We start from the raw sequence: 16,679 nt of genomic DNA on the forward strand, positions 1-16,679 counted from the left end.
AAAAGTCTTTCTTATCAGTTTTCCATGTCCAGGCCCATAAACTGCCCTACAGATTACTCAAGAACAGAAATTAATGGCAGTTGACATAAGTACTCCTTGCCTTCTCACCTGTGCTAGATCACAACAAGACCTTTGACCATCTTGAATACTCTGACTCGAGTTCTTCAAGGCTCAGAGTATTCCAACACTGAGAAGTTCGAAGGTTTTGACACACCCCAATGCTACACCACCAAAAAGAAACTTGTGCAAACAAAATATAATTTGAATCTCAGTGAGACAGAAAAAACAAGACTAAGCCCAGTGAGACAGGAAAAACTACTGAACCAGATCTTCCTTTGGCTTGAGTCTACACTACAGAAATCCTGCCCTGTTTCACTATTCAAATTTCACTTTCACACAAATAACTGTCCCCATCTGAAGCAACTTCTAAAATTAAGAGGAAAGTATAAGAGATTAGAGTCATGAGAGTCCACTGTAATAATCTATTCTGACCTTCTGCACATACAATCCAATTTTTCTAAATTAATTCCAATTAAAGATAGAAACAACCTTCAAGTCAAGATTAGGGGTTTTTTGTCTCCTGTGATGGAGATCGTATCATTTGCGTAATTACAAGGCACTTTTAATGGCAGTCATTTCTAAAGAATGTATAGGTTCTACTAAAACAAATATATATCTCTGGACACAGTGTGTGACCATCTGTGGCACACAGCATTCAGCAGAGCAGATCACAGCCTGCACACATCTACTCTTTCACTTGGAAACGGTCTCTAAACTACCACAGCAGACAAGCTACAGGCAAGTTGAAACCACCTCTCTGAAAGTACTGGCCCAAGTTCTGACACTCCAAGTCACAGAGCTTCTGAACTTCCCTAAAGTTAGAAATAGCTTCAATCACACCTCCCAGTTGTATCACAAGTACCGAGATAGAAATTCAGGTTCAAAGCTTAAGGGATTAATCCAGTATCTGGTTCTCTTCCTCCATGGAAAAATGCTTTTTACTTAGAAAATACACTGTTCTCTCCCAAGTGATCAAAACAACAGCCAGTTGCATGTTAGACTCTTAATGGAACAAAATGAGAATATGCAGGCAGTTAGACATACTCAAAAAACATGGCTTCCTAACCAGAAAAGTGAAAGAGCTCAGCTGCAGATTTCTAGCTAAGAACCATTACCACCATGTGAAATGACAGAATTTTTTCCCTTTCTGAAACCTTATTGCAAGCTCATGGCAAGACAGATGGTCTGGAATCCCTAACTAGTGTTAGTTTAAGCATAATTGTATTCGCTACAGTTTCAGTAACCATGTAACCAAGTGCTTACAAATCTATTTTAATGATGTTTTCAAGAATAATAATACTCTGCATTACAAAAGAAAGAGGTAAAAGGTACATCTTTTACATACAAGAAAAAACTTATAGCGAAGGCAAAGAATATCTTAAAACCAAAATAAAGCTATGTTGTTCCCTACAGGGAAGCTTCAGGTGTTTGAGATTACTCACTCAATTCACTTTCAGAATTCATAGAAAAAGATGAAGATGGACAGTCAAAATACTCTACCATGTCAGCTTTAAATATTCCACTGACTGCCAACAAATTAGCAATAAAATTACAAATATACAGAAAACAGATCTGCTACTGTACTGAAGCTACACACACAACCAATAGCAAAAATACATAACAAAATATGCAGAAATTAAGTGTTTTCCATTCATAAATGCAGAAGTACTCCCACATTCCACTCTGTCCTGAAATGATCATTCAACACGGTGACCAAAAAGGAAGACAACTGTCATTATACTTCATAGAGCAGGCAGAAGACAAACCTACATATTACTTACAAATTTGGACTAACCCTAATTCTACAAACTGTTTGCTGTAGAATCATAGTTTATACATGGAAACATGTAAAATTAACAAGTAAGTACAGGACGGAGCAAAAACAGTGGTGCTAATGAAGGGTCCCATTCTGAGACTGCTGCTTGTTGGGCAGCATGAGTCCTAGTTCAGCAGTCTAATCCCAAGGACATTACCAATAACAGAAAGCACTAGTCTTAGTAGAATTTGCACAAAAGGCCAAAAGTGATCACTAAAAATGTTTTTCCAAACAGTAGGATAGGACATCAGGAAAACAGAATACTATTGCATTCATTGCAATGTTAGGCTTTTGAGCGCAGATGTGCTCGACTTAAAAATGACATACATTACAAATACAAAATGCTACAAATATGCATGCAAATAGTCCCCAGACTACCTCACTTTATAATTTCTAAATCAAAGTAATACATACATAAGGATGGAGCATGGTTTCTATTTACATAAGCTTTGACAGGAAAGAGCACATTAAATCATGAGTGAATCACTAGCATGAAATTGCATTTCTAAATAATTTAAACCCTCAAAACAGTATGTCTTGCTAAAAATCCTTCATTTCAATGAAATAGTTTGTAAACACTGAAGATGTACATTTATACAATCTACAGTCTCAGCAGGAAATAAATTTCAGGCTTATCATCACTACTGGGTTCCAGCTGCAGAACAGAATCGCGTGTGTACAACTGGTCGCTACAGCCATAGTGCAAAGCAGCGCACGCACCCTCTGGTATTCCTCGTCCCTCCATGTCCTCCCCAGGGAAGCCATTCAAGTACCTGGCTATGTATGAACCCGTTGAATGCCTGTTGATAACGTGAGGCGATGCTGAAGGCTTGTTCCGAAGGACGACGCCCGCTACGCTACCTGTGTTAGAAGATTTTTGCTTGCTGGCAGCCTCCTGCCTCTCCTTGGCACGGCTGGCTATATTTCGCACTCTGCTCTGGCTTCTGGATGAGAGTTTTCTGACCAGTGCCTTTGGGCAGTCTTCATCAATCTGCCTGGAGTACAGCATTTCACGGCTGTCCTCCTGGTCCAGGGACACCAGCTTCCTCAGTTGTTCTGTCAGGGCATCTGTAGAATGTGGTCTCATATTCTTCATAGCAGCAAGTTTCTTGTCTCTCATGCCTGATGAGATAAAGCTCCTACTTATGTATTGATACTTACTTTCAAAATTGCAGGAAATATCCTCTGATGTCAAGTCACCAAGACTCTTGGATTTGCAAGGGCTAGTCTGCTTGACGGCTGAATGAGGTGGGAAAGCCAAAGCATTTTTGAGCACCGGTGAGTGTATGTTGAGCTGGGATCTCTCAGAGGCACACATTACAGTTTTCTGCTTATCTGAATGATGATGATACAAAAAGCCAACATTTTCACACATTGGAAAAGGGAGCTGACTCCCTGCAGTCCTGAAGTTATCTGAGCAGTCCAGCGCAGCAGCACAGAGCTCAACAGTTGCGCTGTTCCCAGAGGTCCTCTCACCACCATGCCCAGTGTCCTGCTTTTGCCTCAATTTCAAAGGGGAAGCCAACTGGCTCATGTCTTCCCTTTTGTACTCACATGCAGTTACCAAGAGATCTTGAGAATCCCCATGTACTTCTACAAGACTGCTGCTTTCTGAATTTTCACCAGCGAGGGGGTCAACAAGTGTCTCCTCAAAGATGAGGCTATTGGAAGCAAAAGAACTGGCAGACTCAGGGGCTTCCCAGCTTGTTCCAGATTTTGTTCCACATTTGCTTTTGGGATTTGCATTTAGCAAAGAGAGAGGTGAAGGACAAGGAAAGCCAGGCAAGTTAGTTTCTGTACTATTTAACTTTTTCTTGCAAACTAATTCACTGTGGGTCTTACATTCAAAAGCTGGTGTAAGAGTTGCCTCATGGATAATTGTGTACACAGAATACTCTGCCGTCTCAGGGCTGGAGAACATGGTAGTATCTGGAGTTGAGAATAAAGGGGATTTGGTGGATTTTGTGGTAGTAAAGTTGTGCTTACAGGGACTGTTAAGATCCGTAGTAAGCATGTGTGGATGTGTAGCTATCATACTGAAGGTCTGGCTGCTAGTGCCATGGAGGTTGGAGACCACAGTAAGATTAGTTTGGTCATCTGTGACATCAAACTGTCCGATCAGAGCCGAGACGGCGCTATCCATCTCGCTCTCATTTGCTAAAGAAACTTCATCTATAAGGCGAGAAATGTCACTGTCCTGCATGGTTAAAGTGGAGTGCAAATCAGGAGCATCAGAGCAAATGGTAGAAGAAATACCTGTCAAAGAAAGAGATGCTGCAGTGCTTTTCTTGATGTCATATTTGTGATTTTCCATCTCTACTTTTTGAGAAAGGGAAGTCCCCACAAGAGTTATTTTCTCCTCCTTAGATCCTTTTGTGTCATCTTCCTTTTTATTGTCTGCACAGTTTTTGTCATGTGTTTTTTCTGCAGAAAGTTCAAAATCAGAGTCCTGCATTAGAGGGACAGTTCCATCAGAAAGATTATTTTCCTGATAGTCTATGAGGTGATTTGTTTCAGCTACACCACTTGCAAAAACTAAATTTTCAGGTTGCTCCTGTAGAGGTGGTACTAAAGAGTCAACTGTAGTCTCCTTCTGGTCATTCTCCTTAAATTGAGATGCCAAATTTGAAGTATTTGCTGTTTTCTCAGAAGATGGAAAGACAGATTCTTTCAAGTTTGTTTCCTTCTCATTTGTATTGTCATCACTGTTGGCTAAATTAAATAAGAAACACGTTAGTTGCATACAGTATTGTGAACTGTTTATTAACAACTATTTTGTCCTTAGACAGACAAATGGAGAACGCAAAATCAGGTACAGTTGTGACAGAACTTAATTATGGGGTTGTGCAGGTTTAGTACAAATTATCTGAGTGATATGAGTAAATGGAAAAATACAACTGCAGGCACTTCATTGAAATTTCCTTTGAATGTCTATTACATCAAGCACGTGATGTAATATTTGTTGCAAATAATGTTAATGAGGTACCATATCATAGCTTGCACATGGTATTACCTTCAGCTGTGTTCCTATTCAGATTTGTACTATAAAGAAGCATGGCAATAAAGACAGAACAAAACAGCTCTGTTAAAAAACATAATACTTTGAAACAAGATGCATGCTTAAAAGAGCTGAGTAAAAAGCGTCAAGTAGATGGACTCCAGACTCTTTTATACATGTAATTGTAAAGTGTTACAATTTAAGGATTTCATTTTTGATCTTCTACCAGCATACTGCATTCATGAGAGCAAGATTTTGAATTCCTTGAAAAATATGCATTAGATATTTTCTCCACCAAATCTTCTTACTTGTTTTTATATGCCAAATCCGAGCTCTATGACTCACTTCTAATTAAGCAAGGACTATAGAATTAAGCTTGGCATAATATATACTGTTTCTAACACATGCTAGAAATCAGGTACCCTAAGAAGAAACAAGAGAAGCCCTGATCATTCATTAACAGTGACTAAATACCCTTGATGGAGTAAGAAGTATTTCTAATGAACATGCCATTAAATGCTGATCTCCAAACTCTGAAAAGTTCCCCAAGCTTTCCAGTGCTCCTAGATAAGGATGGAAGATCTTTGATTTGTAGATTTTTTTTTCTATAAAGAACAGAGGAGAAAATGGACAGCGTAATTGGCGTAATTCCAACTGAGGCAGTAGAGATACATTCAGCCATAGTATTTTAGCAATAAAGATCTCTGTTGGATGGCCAGCCCTTTCCATTCTTCATGGCATCCAGCAATAATGAACACTTCATCTGACTAGTACTTCCCCGAGGGTTAAGCCACCTCCCAGTATGAAATATTTGGGCTGAATTTACTTCCTGTGAATACCCCAGCCTATTACTGTATGTGTACAAGGCTCTGTTGTACCTTTTCTCACCATGATTCAAGGTAAGTGCTTCCACAAAAAAAAGGCCCCAGGTTGCTTTTCTCCATGTCCACCACTGAGCCATGGATGGCCCTGCAGCACACAGAAGGGAAAAGGTCCCTCGAGGACAGGAGAGGACTCTCTGGAATGTCATCTTCTTCATGTCTCATTTCTTTATGTCTAAGGTGGGCAGTCCTACTCCATAGGGGTTACAGAGCGAGCCTTACAGAGACTCTAATGGACAGGATCTAGTCTTCTGATAGTTAGACAGGGCAAGATTCATTCCCTGTGACAGCTTTTTAGGTCATCTCACCAAGGCCTGTGTTTTCCACAAAGGTTACTTTGCTATAAGTGAATACCTGTGATGTCCGAAAAGCGTGGGAGTTTCTTCTAAAAGAATTTTGTGTCTTTGTAGCATCTTTAGGAAGAAATATCAAAGAAATTATTACATCTGTTGCAAAGAATGGCTGAGCTGTATAATCTTCCCAGGCTTATCAAGAGGATCTTTCAATTTAAAATACAGCATTTCAGAGTTAACTTCCTTTACTAGGAATATCCTTTTTCCTATCTACAGTTTCTTCTCAGGGTAGTAGAAAAAGAATGGGTTTAATTTTGCTTGCTGTTTCTCCTAAGTAACTTCTTTTACAAGATGATGTGCACGTTATCTGTTCCTTCAAAGCCACTAATATGGGCAAGTAGAGCAAAGGTGGCTTAACAACATGTTCTTATCTGTGCCCAGCAAGTTCTCCTATTTTAGGGTGGCTCCTGCAGCTGCTGGAAGCCACTGCTCCATAGCTGTAAATATTCAGAGCAGAGCAGCATTTCTGTCACACACCCCCCACTACTCCCCAGCCAAGAGAAGTTTTCAGTGCGTTCTCTGCATCTTGCCAAGGAAGACAAACGGTGCTTCTGGCTGTCCTGCGCCAGCCAAGGAAGAGCCCTTGTGGGGCTAACTGCAGAAATGCTGTGCTGTCAGAACTGACCAGAAGCTGAGGATCTGGCTAGCCCTACAGCCTCATGGGGAGGAGCCATGAGTGCACATGGTCCTCCCAAATAAAACAAAACAAAACAAAAAACTGGCCCCAAAAAGCAGTATAGATGCCCTAGACTAGGGACAAGCTCAGGGTCAAGACAGCAGGTCTAATGAATTACAGCCATTGTATTCAAAGCTTCCTAGACTTCTTTAACTATTCCAGTAAATCAAATATTAGGTAGGTCAAACACACTAACTTTGCTGTAGTCATGGGAAAACGGGATTTCAAAACCAGGACTATTATTGCTGAATACACTTAGAAAAAAAAGCTGTTTCAAGAACAAAATTGTATTGTGTATCAATAATACAAGAGCAAGATTTTATCCTAACACATGCTTTCCATCCAAATTAATCAAATTAAGTAACCTAGGTTAAAAGGAGAATATCAAGACTGTTGGATACAAAGTTTGACCTACTTTTACCCCTTTTACATCTATTTGAAAGGCTGCATTAGTCTTTACACACACTATTTCCAAAACCATATCCTGCATGCTCTTCTTCCTCCTTGAAAATGGGGACAGAAAACCCACCATGCCAGAAGCTCTGTTTCTGTAAGTAAAGGGACAGTAGCAAACCAGAAATTGATGAAGCGTAATTGAAGGTTGGTTCTTAAATTATGAAATTTGGCAAGTATCCTTTTAAGAGCACTTCCAGAAATTATTGTAATTCATTTGCCTAGTTTGGAGAGTAGACAGCTTTCCAGGGTTTCACTTATCAAAGAGTTTAAGGAGCTGTTAAAATACTACAATTTTAAGCATACATCATTTTGCCCAGTAACTCTTACTTCAGTTGAATAAAACTACTTGCATAGGGACTGCAGAACTGAGTCTTTTAATGGGCTATTTCAACTTACTACATCAAAAGTCATTTTGGAAGCATCTTACCAGATGCATTTTCTTTTCCTTGGGCATCTTGGGCAGTTTCATCTTCTGGGCATGGCAGTCCTGCAAGGAGATATTTGTCCACGGGCATAGACGCAGGACGTGCTTGCAAACTCCGGCTTGTACGCCTTACAACTCCTTCTCTGTCTTTCAAGTCTACTGGTTCAGATGCACTGTCTTTAATTTCAGTAGCTTCCAGAAAACCCATCTTACTTTTCTTTCTACCTTTTGCTGGTGCACTGGCTGTGCGCCGAAGAATTCGATCACCAAGAGATCGCTTCCGTACATAGTGCCCGCTGGTTTCAGCAGAATTATGCTTAGGGTTCTTGTTAAACAACCCTCTGAGTCCTATCAGCTGCTTATTCTGAAAGGAAAAAGAATAACCACAGTTTCAAGTGAGTTCAGACTATTATATAATGAGTACAATGAAAAGGGCTGCTTTCAGAGTATTTATGAATGATGAAGACAAAGTTAAAAATGCAGCAAAGCAAAAATTCACACCAAGCAATTCACATCTACTCTGACCAAAGAACCATCAGCATAGGTCTCCATGAATTCATGCATGTCTGTATTTCTCCTCATTAGGATGGCAGCCTGCCACAATTACAAGAGAAGTTTGCTCAAAGTCTCCTAATCAGAGATGACAAGACTGTAAGAAGTGTACTGCAGTGACAGGCTACACATTAACTTGGAGTTTTATGCATGGGCTTCATCAAAGCAATATTCAAATGTTTCAGAGTCTGAATGAAGAATGATGTAAGTTTGGTAGTTGCAAATCATGCGATTAGGAACCATTTGAAAAGTCTGTGCCCAGTAAGTGCAAAGTGCATGCTAATGAAGTCTACCTTTGTGGCTCCTAGAAAGTGCAATATTGTGTAACTGGGATTGAGGATTAAAGGGCTCCACTGAAAGGCAAAAAAATGCAAATACATTTGGCTAATGTTTTCAAGACTGTGATACAAGCAAATAAGGTAATAGTACATCAGCTGTAAATATAACACCTCTACAGTAAATAATTTAAAACTATTTATTAGTCTAATGTCAGTCTCTCTCAAACTTGTCCAGATATCCTCACTTATAAGGATACAAATGTGCATTCAGCCTTTGTTTATACATTAGAAACATTAATATAGCCCGTCATTAAGGCAAGCATTAGATGAATAGACTAAGTAATAGAGATCAAGTCTCAATGGGTCTTCCCCCCTCTTCTCTTGTCTTCCCTATGAAGCTACTCTTTATTATTTTTCTTGAGTATATTTCTTCTTTGAAGAGCACATGAGCCAAGAGCAATAGCCAAACAGGCTCCCCTACAGACTGTCACCAAAACTGTATGTGATTTCACACATGTACCCAGATGCGTACAGATCTAGGTATACATTGCAGATGCACTCCAAGCTGTTTACTACTACTTTTCTTTTTACATTGACTTAGGAGTAACAAAGTCTACCTTGAATACTAAAAGCTTTTCTTTGTGCACAGAACATGTGTGGGTCTGGTATGGTCAGTGCTGTTCCCTCCGCTGCCTTGCTGCTGTCCTCCCGGGTGGGAGGAACACTTGCAGAGGCAAGAGCAGGTGAGTACATTGAAACTCTGGTCTCTTCACTGAGACAAGGATGTCGAGAGTGAGATAGATATCTAAGTGATTTACAGAGCCATCATTAGATCATTCAGTGATCTACTGGGATCAGTGAAGACAAAGGTAGTGGAGTTAAGTGAGGATCTGGACTATACCAAATCTCGGCCCCTAGGCCTTGTCTATGTTATCTTCTATCTCTGTTCCACTGAGCTTTCCTTGGGTGCTCGCAGAACTGTGGTTTTACATATTTATTTGACATCACATTCTCTGCGTCCACTCTCAGAAGGGAGAAAGACAGGGCTAACTTCTTTTCAACCTACACCCTTCATAAAGGTGGGGGTGTTTTGTGGGTTTGTTTTGCCTTTTTTTAAATCGCTACAAAGGGTTATTTTATTTTAGCATCCTGTTGAATATGGCCTTAATTTCTTTGTGCTAGTTATCTCCAATGACGTCTTGTAAATGGCTCACAAAGACAGCTGAAGCAGAAATGCAGAGAAAAAGCACTGTGCTTATACCTTCATTTAAAAAAATGTTTTAAAATTAGTAAACTTGCAGAAAAACAAAATGTATGCACTAAAACCTAAAAGATTTAAAGCTTAAATTAGCTGCTAAAAATAGCTTGTCAAATACCATGTTCTGGAGCAGTTACAGTTCTCAAGATTTACTTCTAAAATAAAATTAGTTTAAACATATTGAAGAAATGTACTTACTGTATCTAGATGTGATAATTATTAGGTGCTAACAGTAAGAACATTCATAAGGACATGCACACTAAGACTAGAGTAACAGTATGTTATGCTTTCCTTGCTGATCACCTGCAAGGAACCACCCCACACATGCCATAAGCTACATCCCTCTGCTTCCTGAGCACTCTGACAGAAGCATGTCTGTGCTGTTACTGGGGTATCTCAGCTGGAGAGAGCCAAGTGTTTTACTGGACATGGGTGTGCTGCGAATGGGTGTCCTGGCTCAGTGCTCCTCAGAGAAAACACTATGAATAAGGAATTGTGTTTTGCTTCCTTGAACATGCTGATGCTTAGCAGTGTATGTAGATACCTATACAGATACGAATATAAATGAAGACATGAAGTTGAGGGCAATAGAGAATCAGATATTGTGCTTTTTCACTGCTGCATGATCTGAATCATTTGTTTAAACTTTATTATTGATCAGTGCCAGAGCAAGCTAGGCACTGCTAATCCAGTGTACAAAACACCACAAAACTAAGATGTAAGAATCATTTAGAAACCAGATAAATCCTGTGAGGTTCTGTGGTATGTTTAAATCCATTCTTATTAGAAGAATGAAAAAAAAAGTCATAGAAGATGTATTTTTCCAGATATACCTACCTTTCCATAGATCTCATTAATGGTTATATGAACAAATATGGATGCTTCTGTCAGTCCTTCTAAATACACATGACGATAACCTAGTAAAACAAAAGTATTACACCACAAATACTCAACAGTTTGCATTTTATGCACAACTGGCAATAACTGTCTATAAAAGTTAAATATATACAGGAAGCCACCTTATGCCTTTAGGAAAACCTGTGAGAACATAAGTTTTACAAGCCTCCCCAGTACAAATTACCTCAAAGTTATATAAAAGACACCAGTAGTAATTTCAAAAAGCACAGACACCCAAACTCCTTCAAGTAATGGTGAATATACCACTCTAAGATATCAGGGTAATTGTCCAAGCTCATACATGAAGTCTCAGAGACACAAACACAGATCTTATGCTGATAACCTCACCTTAAACTTTAAGTTCAAAGGTGTTTGTTCTTCAGCTAGATTTCTAAGTTAAGGAAAACAAGTAGGACTAACCAGGCACAAGACTGCTAAAGGCCAGAGTTCTTTGTCCAACAAAGTCTCGCCCAATAGGATCATGGTCCCAAACAAGAAATCGCACCAAAGCTATTTCGGGCATGTGGATGGTAAAAGTGAGTGTTTCCTCCCAAACAGGATTAAACCCTGTAAAACAAACAGAACAGAAATTTTGGAAAACAAGTCCATAAGCAAGCGCTAGCCTCAATTTTCATGATGCATAGCAAGAGGCATAAGAAACAAGCAGACCAAATACACAGATGAAAACCCATTACTTATTGCTCATCTCAATCTAGGCACTCTCAATCTCCATTACATAAGTAATTAAAAGTGAGAGATTTGTCTCTTGGACTGCTTTTACAAACAAAACGGTTCTGGTTGCGCAGCTGGCAGGGATACCAAGGCAAGTTGTTGTTTTGCAGAACTATAGTAGGCTAAAGATAGACCAAAACAAACAGGAACTACCTTTTTTTCCCCATGGTTTTGCAACTGCCTATGAGAACTGATGGCCACCTCTCCTCCTGCAACAGGATATCCCACTCTGTTATTCATCTCCTTCCCATGAAGGCTGAGGTGGCAGTGAAATTGCCTAGGACATGATTTGTTTTCATTACATTTAAAGTTATACGTGTATTTTATATACATTTAAAAAAAATATATATATTTGGAACTTCTGCATAAGGGAGATTTAAGAACAATCTAGGAGAAAGATACTGCGGTAAACAGTTCTTTTCCTTCACCTCTAGCTTGTCTGTCTCCCCACACCAGAAATTCTGTCTAGAAAGCAGAATTAATTTGTTAAAATAGAATCATTTGATTTCATTAGATAAGAAGCTTTGCAATTTAGAAAGTAATAACATATACTGAATCATTTATAATTACTTAATATTTTATTCTAAGAAGAGGAAATCAGCTAGATTATCTTACCATTGTCGTCAACCACCCTGGTCTGATCTTTACAGCAGTCAACAGGTAACCCAATAATTTCCACCTCAACAAAGGGATCTATTATCTATTTTTTGAAAACAAAGTATTTTAAAAGCAAGCCAATGATACAAGTGAAGGTCAATTTTTAAGAAAATTCATGCAGAGAGTTAATTTAAATTCATATGAGAATTCAAAAAACTTTGATTCATGTGAATTTTCAAGGAGTACAATCATAGAAAATGGCTTCATGAAGTAGAAATCGATGTAAATCAATGTATGGTTTGTAGTCTCAAGAGCTATGGCCAGCTATGACTAATTTTCAAAAAAATGAAGTCACCCTCAAAATACAAAACAAATCAGTGCTTAAACATCATGTGTAGGATACAGACTCTGTGGGAAAATGTATTATTTATTGACCAAAAGCTTGACAATATCTGAAATTTATTGGTGTATTTAAAAAAGGAGAAAGTTCTTTGAGTCACATGCTGCCATGTCACTCCAGGACCTCTCATGGAAGCATTTGTTGGTATCAGAGTATCTTACCTCTCCTCTGTCTCCTAACATTGAGTCAGGAGGCTTAGGTAGCTGCTGTCCACTGATGATTTTCAGAATAAGCTGCTTTTTAGGACTGGCAGGAAGTGGATCAGCAGCGTAGGGATTGAATGTGCCTAAAAGATGGCAAGGAATGAGAAGCATAAGGAAAAAGACACACAGAATAAATATCGCCTCCCCCAGATGCGTACATACAGCCAAAACTCGGTCATAAGCAAGTAACAGAGTATGGAGCAGCCATTTTCTTACCTGAGCAGCCCTTGTTTATATGATTACAAGACTGAAAGGACCCCTCTAGTAGTAGGGTTTTGCAAGAACCATTTGGGAAAAAACCAAACCAAACCAAACCAAACCAAAAGAACCTTTCTTCTGTAAAGTAGTAGCTTCAAAAAAAACCAATAGTTATAACCCAGATCAGCACACTGATTATGTTTCTTGCACAGCTGCCCAGATGTTAATGAGAACAAGCAGCTAGGGTTAAGCTGCTTCCTGCAGCAGCAGTGCCTGCTTCAAGTACCCACACTTCCTCTACCATTTCTCAAGTACCTTTCAATCAATGCCACTGCTTCTTATGGCCACATTAAGAAAATTACTTAGAAATATAGGGGCACAATCAGATCCCAAAGCCTCAAAGCATGGAATGATTGTCATTGCATAACACTGAAAACCATGGTTCCTGTTCTAACAGCATTTTGAGAACTGAACCAAATCCTTTTAAAGGGAACAAAATAATTCCACTGACTTGCTTGAGAGCTGGACCAAGTCCTGGATACTTGGTCCTGGACCACTGCATATCTTTTCCTACTTTCTTGCAGTTGGCTATCCTAGTACCCCTTCTTTCTTTAAACACATATTAATAAGATGGAGGCCTCAAAAATATATCTATAATAACAGCAAGAGATTGCATACTAGTACTTACACAGTCTAAGAGTTATGAATGTATGGAAATATGAAAGATTCTATATATGTTCTTACTTTCCTTTCTTGTGTCTTCACAACTTCACTATGAAAATGCTTTCTGAAAGGCTTGACACTTAAAATAATAAGTGTATAGTGGCAAATTACCTTTGCACATCTGCTGAGGTTTGAGGACATAACCACAGTTGCCGTTTACCCTAAATTTTGCTTCATTTAATTGCATCACACGTCCCTCAGTCTGGTAGTTTAGTGCCACTGTTGAAAAAGAAAACTCAGTTGTCATTGATAAAGATAATATTTACTTAGCACATACTCAAGAACTGGGAAGTAAGTTTGTCCTGCAACACCTACCTAACTGGCAACCAACATTCCAGTAAGGTAAAGGATTGAAATTGCTGGAGTCAATCCGATAGGCTGACGGATAGACCCTTGTAAGCTGTTTCTGGTTGTAAAGCATAAACTGTTCGGCCTTCTGCTGCACAGCTTGGTGGGCTCTTGTTTCACTGAATGATAGCACGTTCCCTGTTGATCCTGTGTGTATTGTTAAATCAATAAACAAGTCATAAAGCAATCCCAAGAGATGGAGGCCTGAACTCAGACCTCAGTTACACTGGTATTAATCAAGGGGAACATGAGATTTAGTCCAAAGTTACAACGATAGGTTGTCTTGTCATGTGCAAATCAAGTACATCGCATAACTGAAAGGCACCAGTTTCCCCTTCCAGGAGGGTCTTTTGTTCCACCCTCAAGTTTCCAGACTTAAAAGGAAAGCCAAGTGAGAGTTCCAGCTAATTGCTAGGGCCTTTTCTCCTGCAGAACCCCAGACATGACTGCTACGAATAATCTATAGAGAAATCTACTAATGGCAGCGTGATCAAAACTATCCTACTGAAGAGCTTACAGCCAGGGAAAAGAAGTGCCCAGCAGGGCTCTGATTTCGCTCTCGTGCTTGTAACACATTAATAGCAGCACTCAACCCACTCGTCTCTCCTACAAGTTCCTGCAAACTCATCCTTTCTCTAAACAATCCAACTAATCCTTTCCAGTTCATAAGTCTTCCCTCTGAGCTTTTATCCTGTTAGGCAGACCCCCTTTGATCAGTCCTCTGGGAGAAAGACTGACCAGAAGACTTTCCTAGGCGAGAGCACCCAACTTCAAGGGAGCAGTTAAACCAACTCAACTGTACCACCCCACCATGCCTATCTCTTCAGCTAGGGTCAGGAAAGCACAAGTTCTAGATGAAAGGCAGCAGCAGTACTGTGCTCTGATGAGCAGGCCCTCCTTTCCAGCGGACCATGAGCCATCAGATGGGTTCAGCAGTACCACCTAACTGCACCTGGACCTGCAGAAAAAGCTGAGCTGTCTCTCAGATCAGAACAATAAGACTGAAACTCTGCAAGACTATGTTCTTGTACGATTTCTTGGACTCTGTTTCTCCACAGTGCTTTCACCCTCCTTAATTTCTCTCCTATGAAATTAGAATTAATTGTATAGTAATTAAAGAATTTCATACACAGTTTTTTCACATACAGTTGGTGACCTTTCCCACAAATTCCTCTGCAACTTTCTCAATTTCCATTTTGCCTCTAACATTTTTAGTGTAACAACTGCATGCTTTCTGAACAGGGATCACATCTATTTGTCACAATTCAAAACTATCACATTACCAAATGCTACTTAAAATTCATAAAGTTAAAAGATGATGACAAATTCTATAAAACTGTGAAAACAGGAGAGGGTTCTCCTGAAAAAGCCTCATTTTAAAAGTTGCTACTAAAACATGAATGTCCTAAAGCAAGCAAAAGTATATTTCCTAGGGAAGGAAAAGGTGGTGCTTTACTCTTTCTCCATAGTTAAGTAAAAGGAACAGGTAACTAACTACTCTGCTTTTAAAACATCTTTGGAAAACAACGGAAACCTTGAGAACACAGACACGTTTCCTATCCAAACAGAAAAGTGAAAAAGGCATGTGTAAGTCTTGTGCCAGCAGCCTTACCGTCATCTACTATATCCTGGGCTGCCACAGAGTTCGTGTACACCACTAGGTCAGACAGAGCTCGGCACAGCTTCACCGTTTTTCTTCGACGAGCTAGTCTGCTGAGTTATATTTAATGTATAAAAGAAATTGGGAATTTTTCAGTATTTAAAGCATATTTCAATCCCCCTTCCTGTTCTTTTCATCAATAAGGAAACAAACAACCATGAACAGGGAATCACATGTGGCAAACCTCCTTAGAGAGTGCTTCGAGATGACTGTTCCCCTTGTACCTCTATAGGCACACTACACAAACAAAATTTTTCATTTAAAACATAATGAAATAACTGCACCATGACTCTTGTCAACAAAAACAAGGCAGACAGCTTTGAGCTGTGTCTGAAAATGGAGCATTTCAGTGACAACAAATGCATTCCCAATGGCACTTTTTTGATTGCTTTTTCTTTACATTCTCAAATGTAATAAAGTTGGCTGGGCTGTGATGTACCCTTATTTAGCCTAAACAGTTTTCTTTGAGCACTTGGTACAGCATACAGAATGTAGATTGGTATTTTTCCATTAGAAGAGTATTACTATCACACTTTTTCCAGTTTAAGGGTAATTGCTATTTGCAACCTATGAAAACCTATGCAATCAAAATACCAGGCTACAGCAGTCACAACAAAATATACCCCAACAGCAGTGTCATAAATGACTTGCTCTCAAGAACATACTTCCCTGAGGCAACGACATACAAATATTGATAGTAGTAAACATGCCTCTAGCTTTAACTGAGCTGTAAAACTCTAGTGATTCATAGCTCACCTGTGGAGCTGCCCCATTTCCTTCCCAGAAGAGTTTTGCTGGCCTTCTTCCTCATCTGATGCACTATGGTATTTGGATGCTGCCTTTACAGCTTTCTGTTGGGAAAGAATCAAGTACAGCTGTGTCAGTTTATGGGGTTGTTCTATAAATTCACCTTACTGTAATTAATGTCAGGTGGGTGGGCAAGCAGCAGCAGGTTTACAGCACAGGACCAGTGTCCTACAAGGACACAGAATGACGCCTGGGGGTTTGACAACAGAAAACCCTGGGTGGTACATCAAGTGTTTCCATACATGTAGAGAAGAAAAGCCAACACAAAGCATCTGTGCCCTGATCTCACTTTGTCCGACTACAAGGATCCAAGCCTGAAGACATGGAGCAGGTTTATCTACTGGCAAGCAAACAAATCCAAG

The 16,679-nt window shown here is 39.5% G+C and overlaps 1 protein-coding gene across 1 annotated transcript in view; it reads right to left on the reverse strand.

The window, feature by feature from the left end:
- Window positions 1-1,331: 1,331 nt before the first annotated feature.
- PLCH1 (phospholipase C eta 1) overlaps window positions 1,332-16,679 on the reverse strand; it is an 83,641-nt gene continuing 68,293 nt past the window's right edge. The window contains exons 14-24 of the mRNA XM_075033177.1: window positions 16,267-16,361; window positions 15,463-15,560; window positions 13,818-13,997; window positions 13,614-13,721; window positions 12,540-12,664; window positions 11,997-12,081; window positions 11,070-11,216; window positions 10,590-10,669; window positions 8,510-8,569; window positions 7,668-8,028; window positions 1,332-4,588 (exon numbers count right to left, since the gene is read on the reverse strand). Of these exons, the coding sequence (XP_074889278.1) occupies window positions 2,478-4,588; window positions 7,668-8,028; window positions 8,510-8,569; window positions 10,590-10,669; window positions 11,070-11,216; window positions 11,997-12,081; window positions 12,540-12,664; window positions 13,614-13,721; window positions 13,818-13,997; window positions 15,463-15,560; window positions 16,267-16,361 (3,450 nt within the window). The 3' untranslated portion in view covers window positions 1,332-2,477. The remainder of the gene's footprint in view (window positions 4,589-7,667; window positions 8,029-8,509; window positions 8,570-10,589; window positions 10,670-11,069; window positions 11,217-11,996; window positions 12,082-12,539; window positions 12,665-13,613; window positions 13,722-13,817; window positions 13,998-15,462; window positions 15,561-16,266; window positions 16,362-16,679) is intronic.

This window comes from Buteo buteo, chromosome 7 (assembly GCF_964188355.1).
Source record: "Buteo buteo chromosome 7, bButBut1.hap1.1, whole genome shotgun sequence".
In the NCBI taxonomy this organism is placed as follows: Eukaryota; Metazoa; Chordata; class Aves; order Accipitriformes; family Accipitridae; genus Buteo; species Buteo buteo.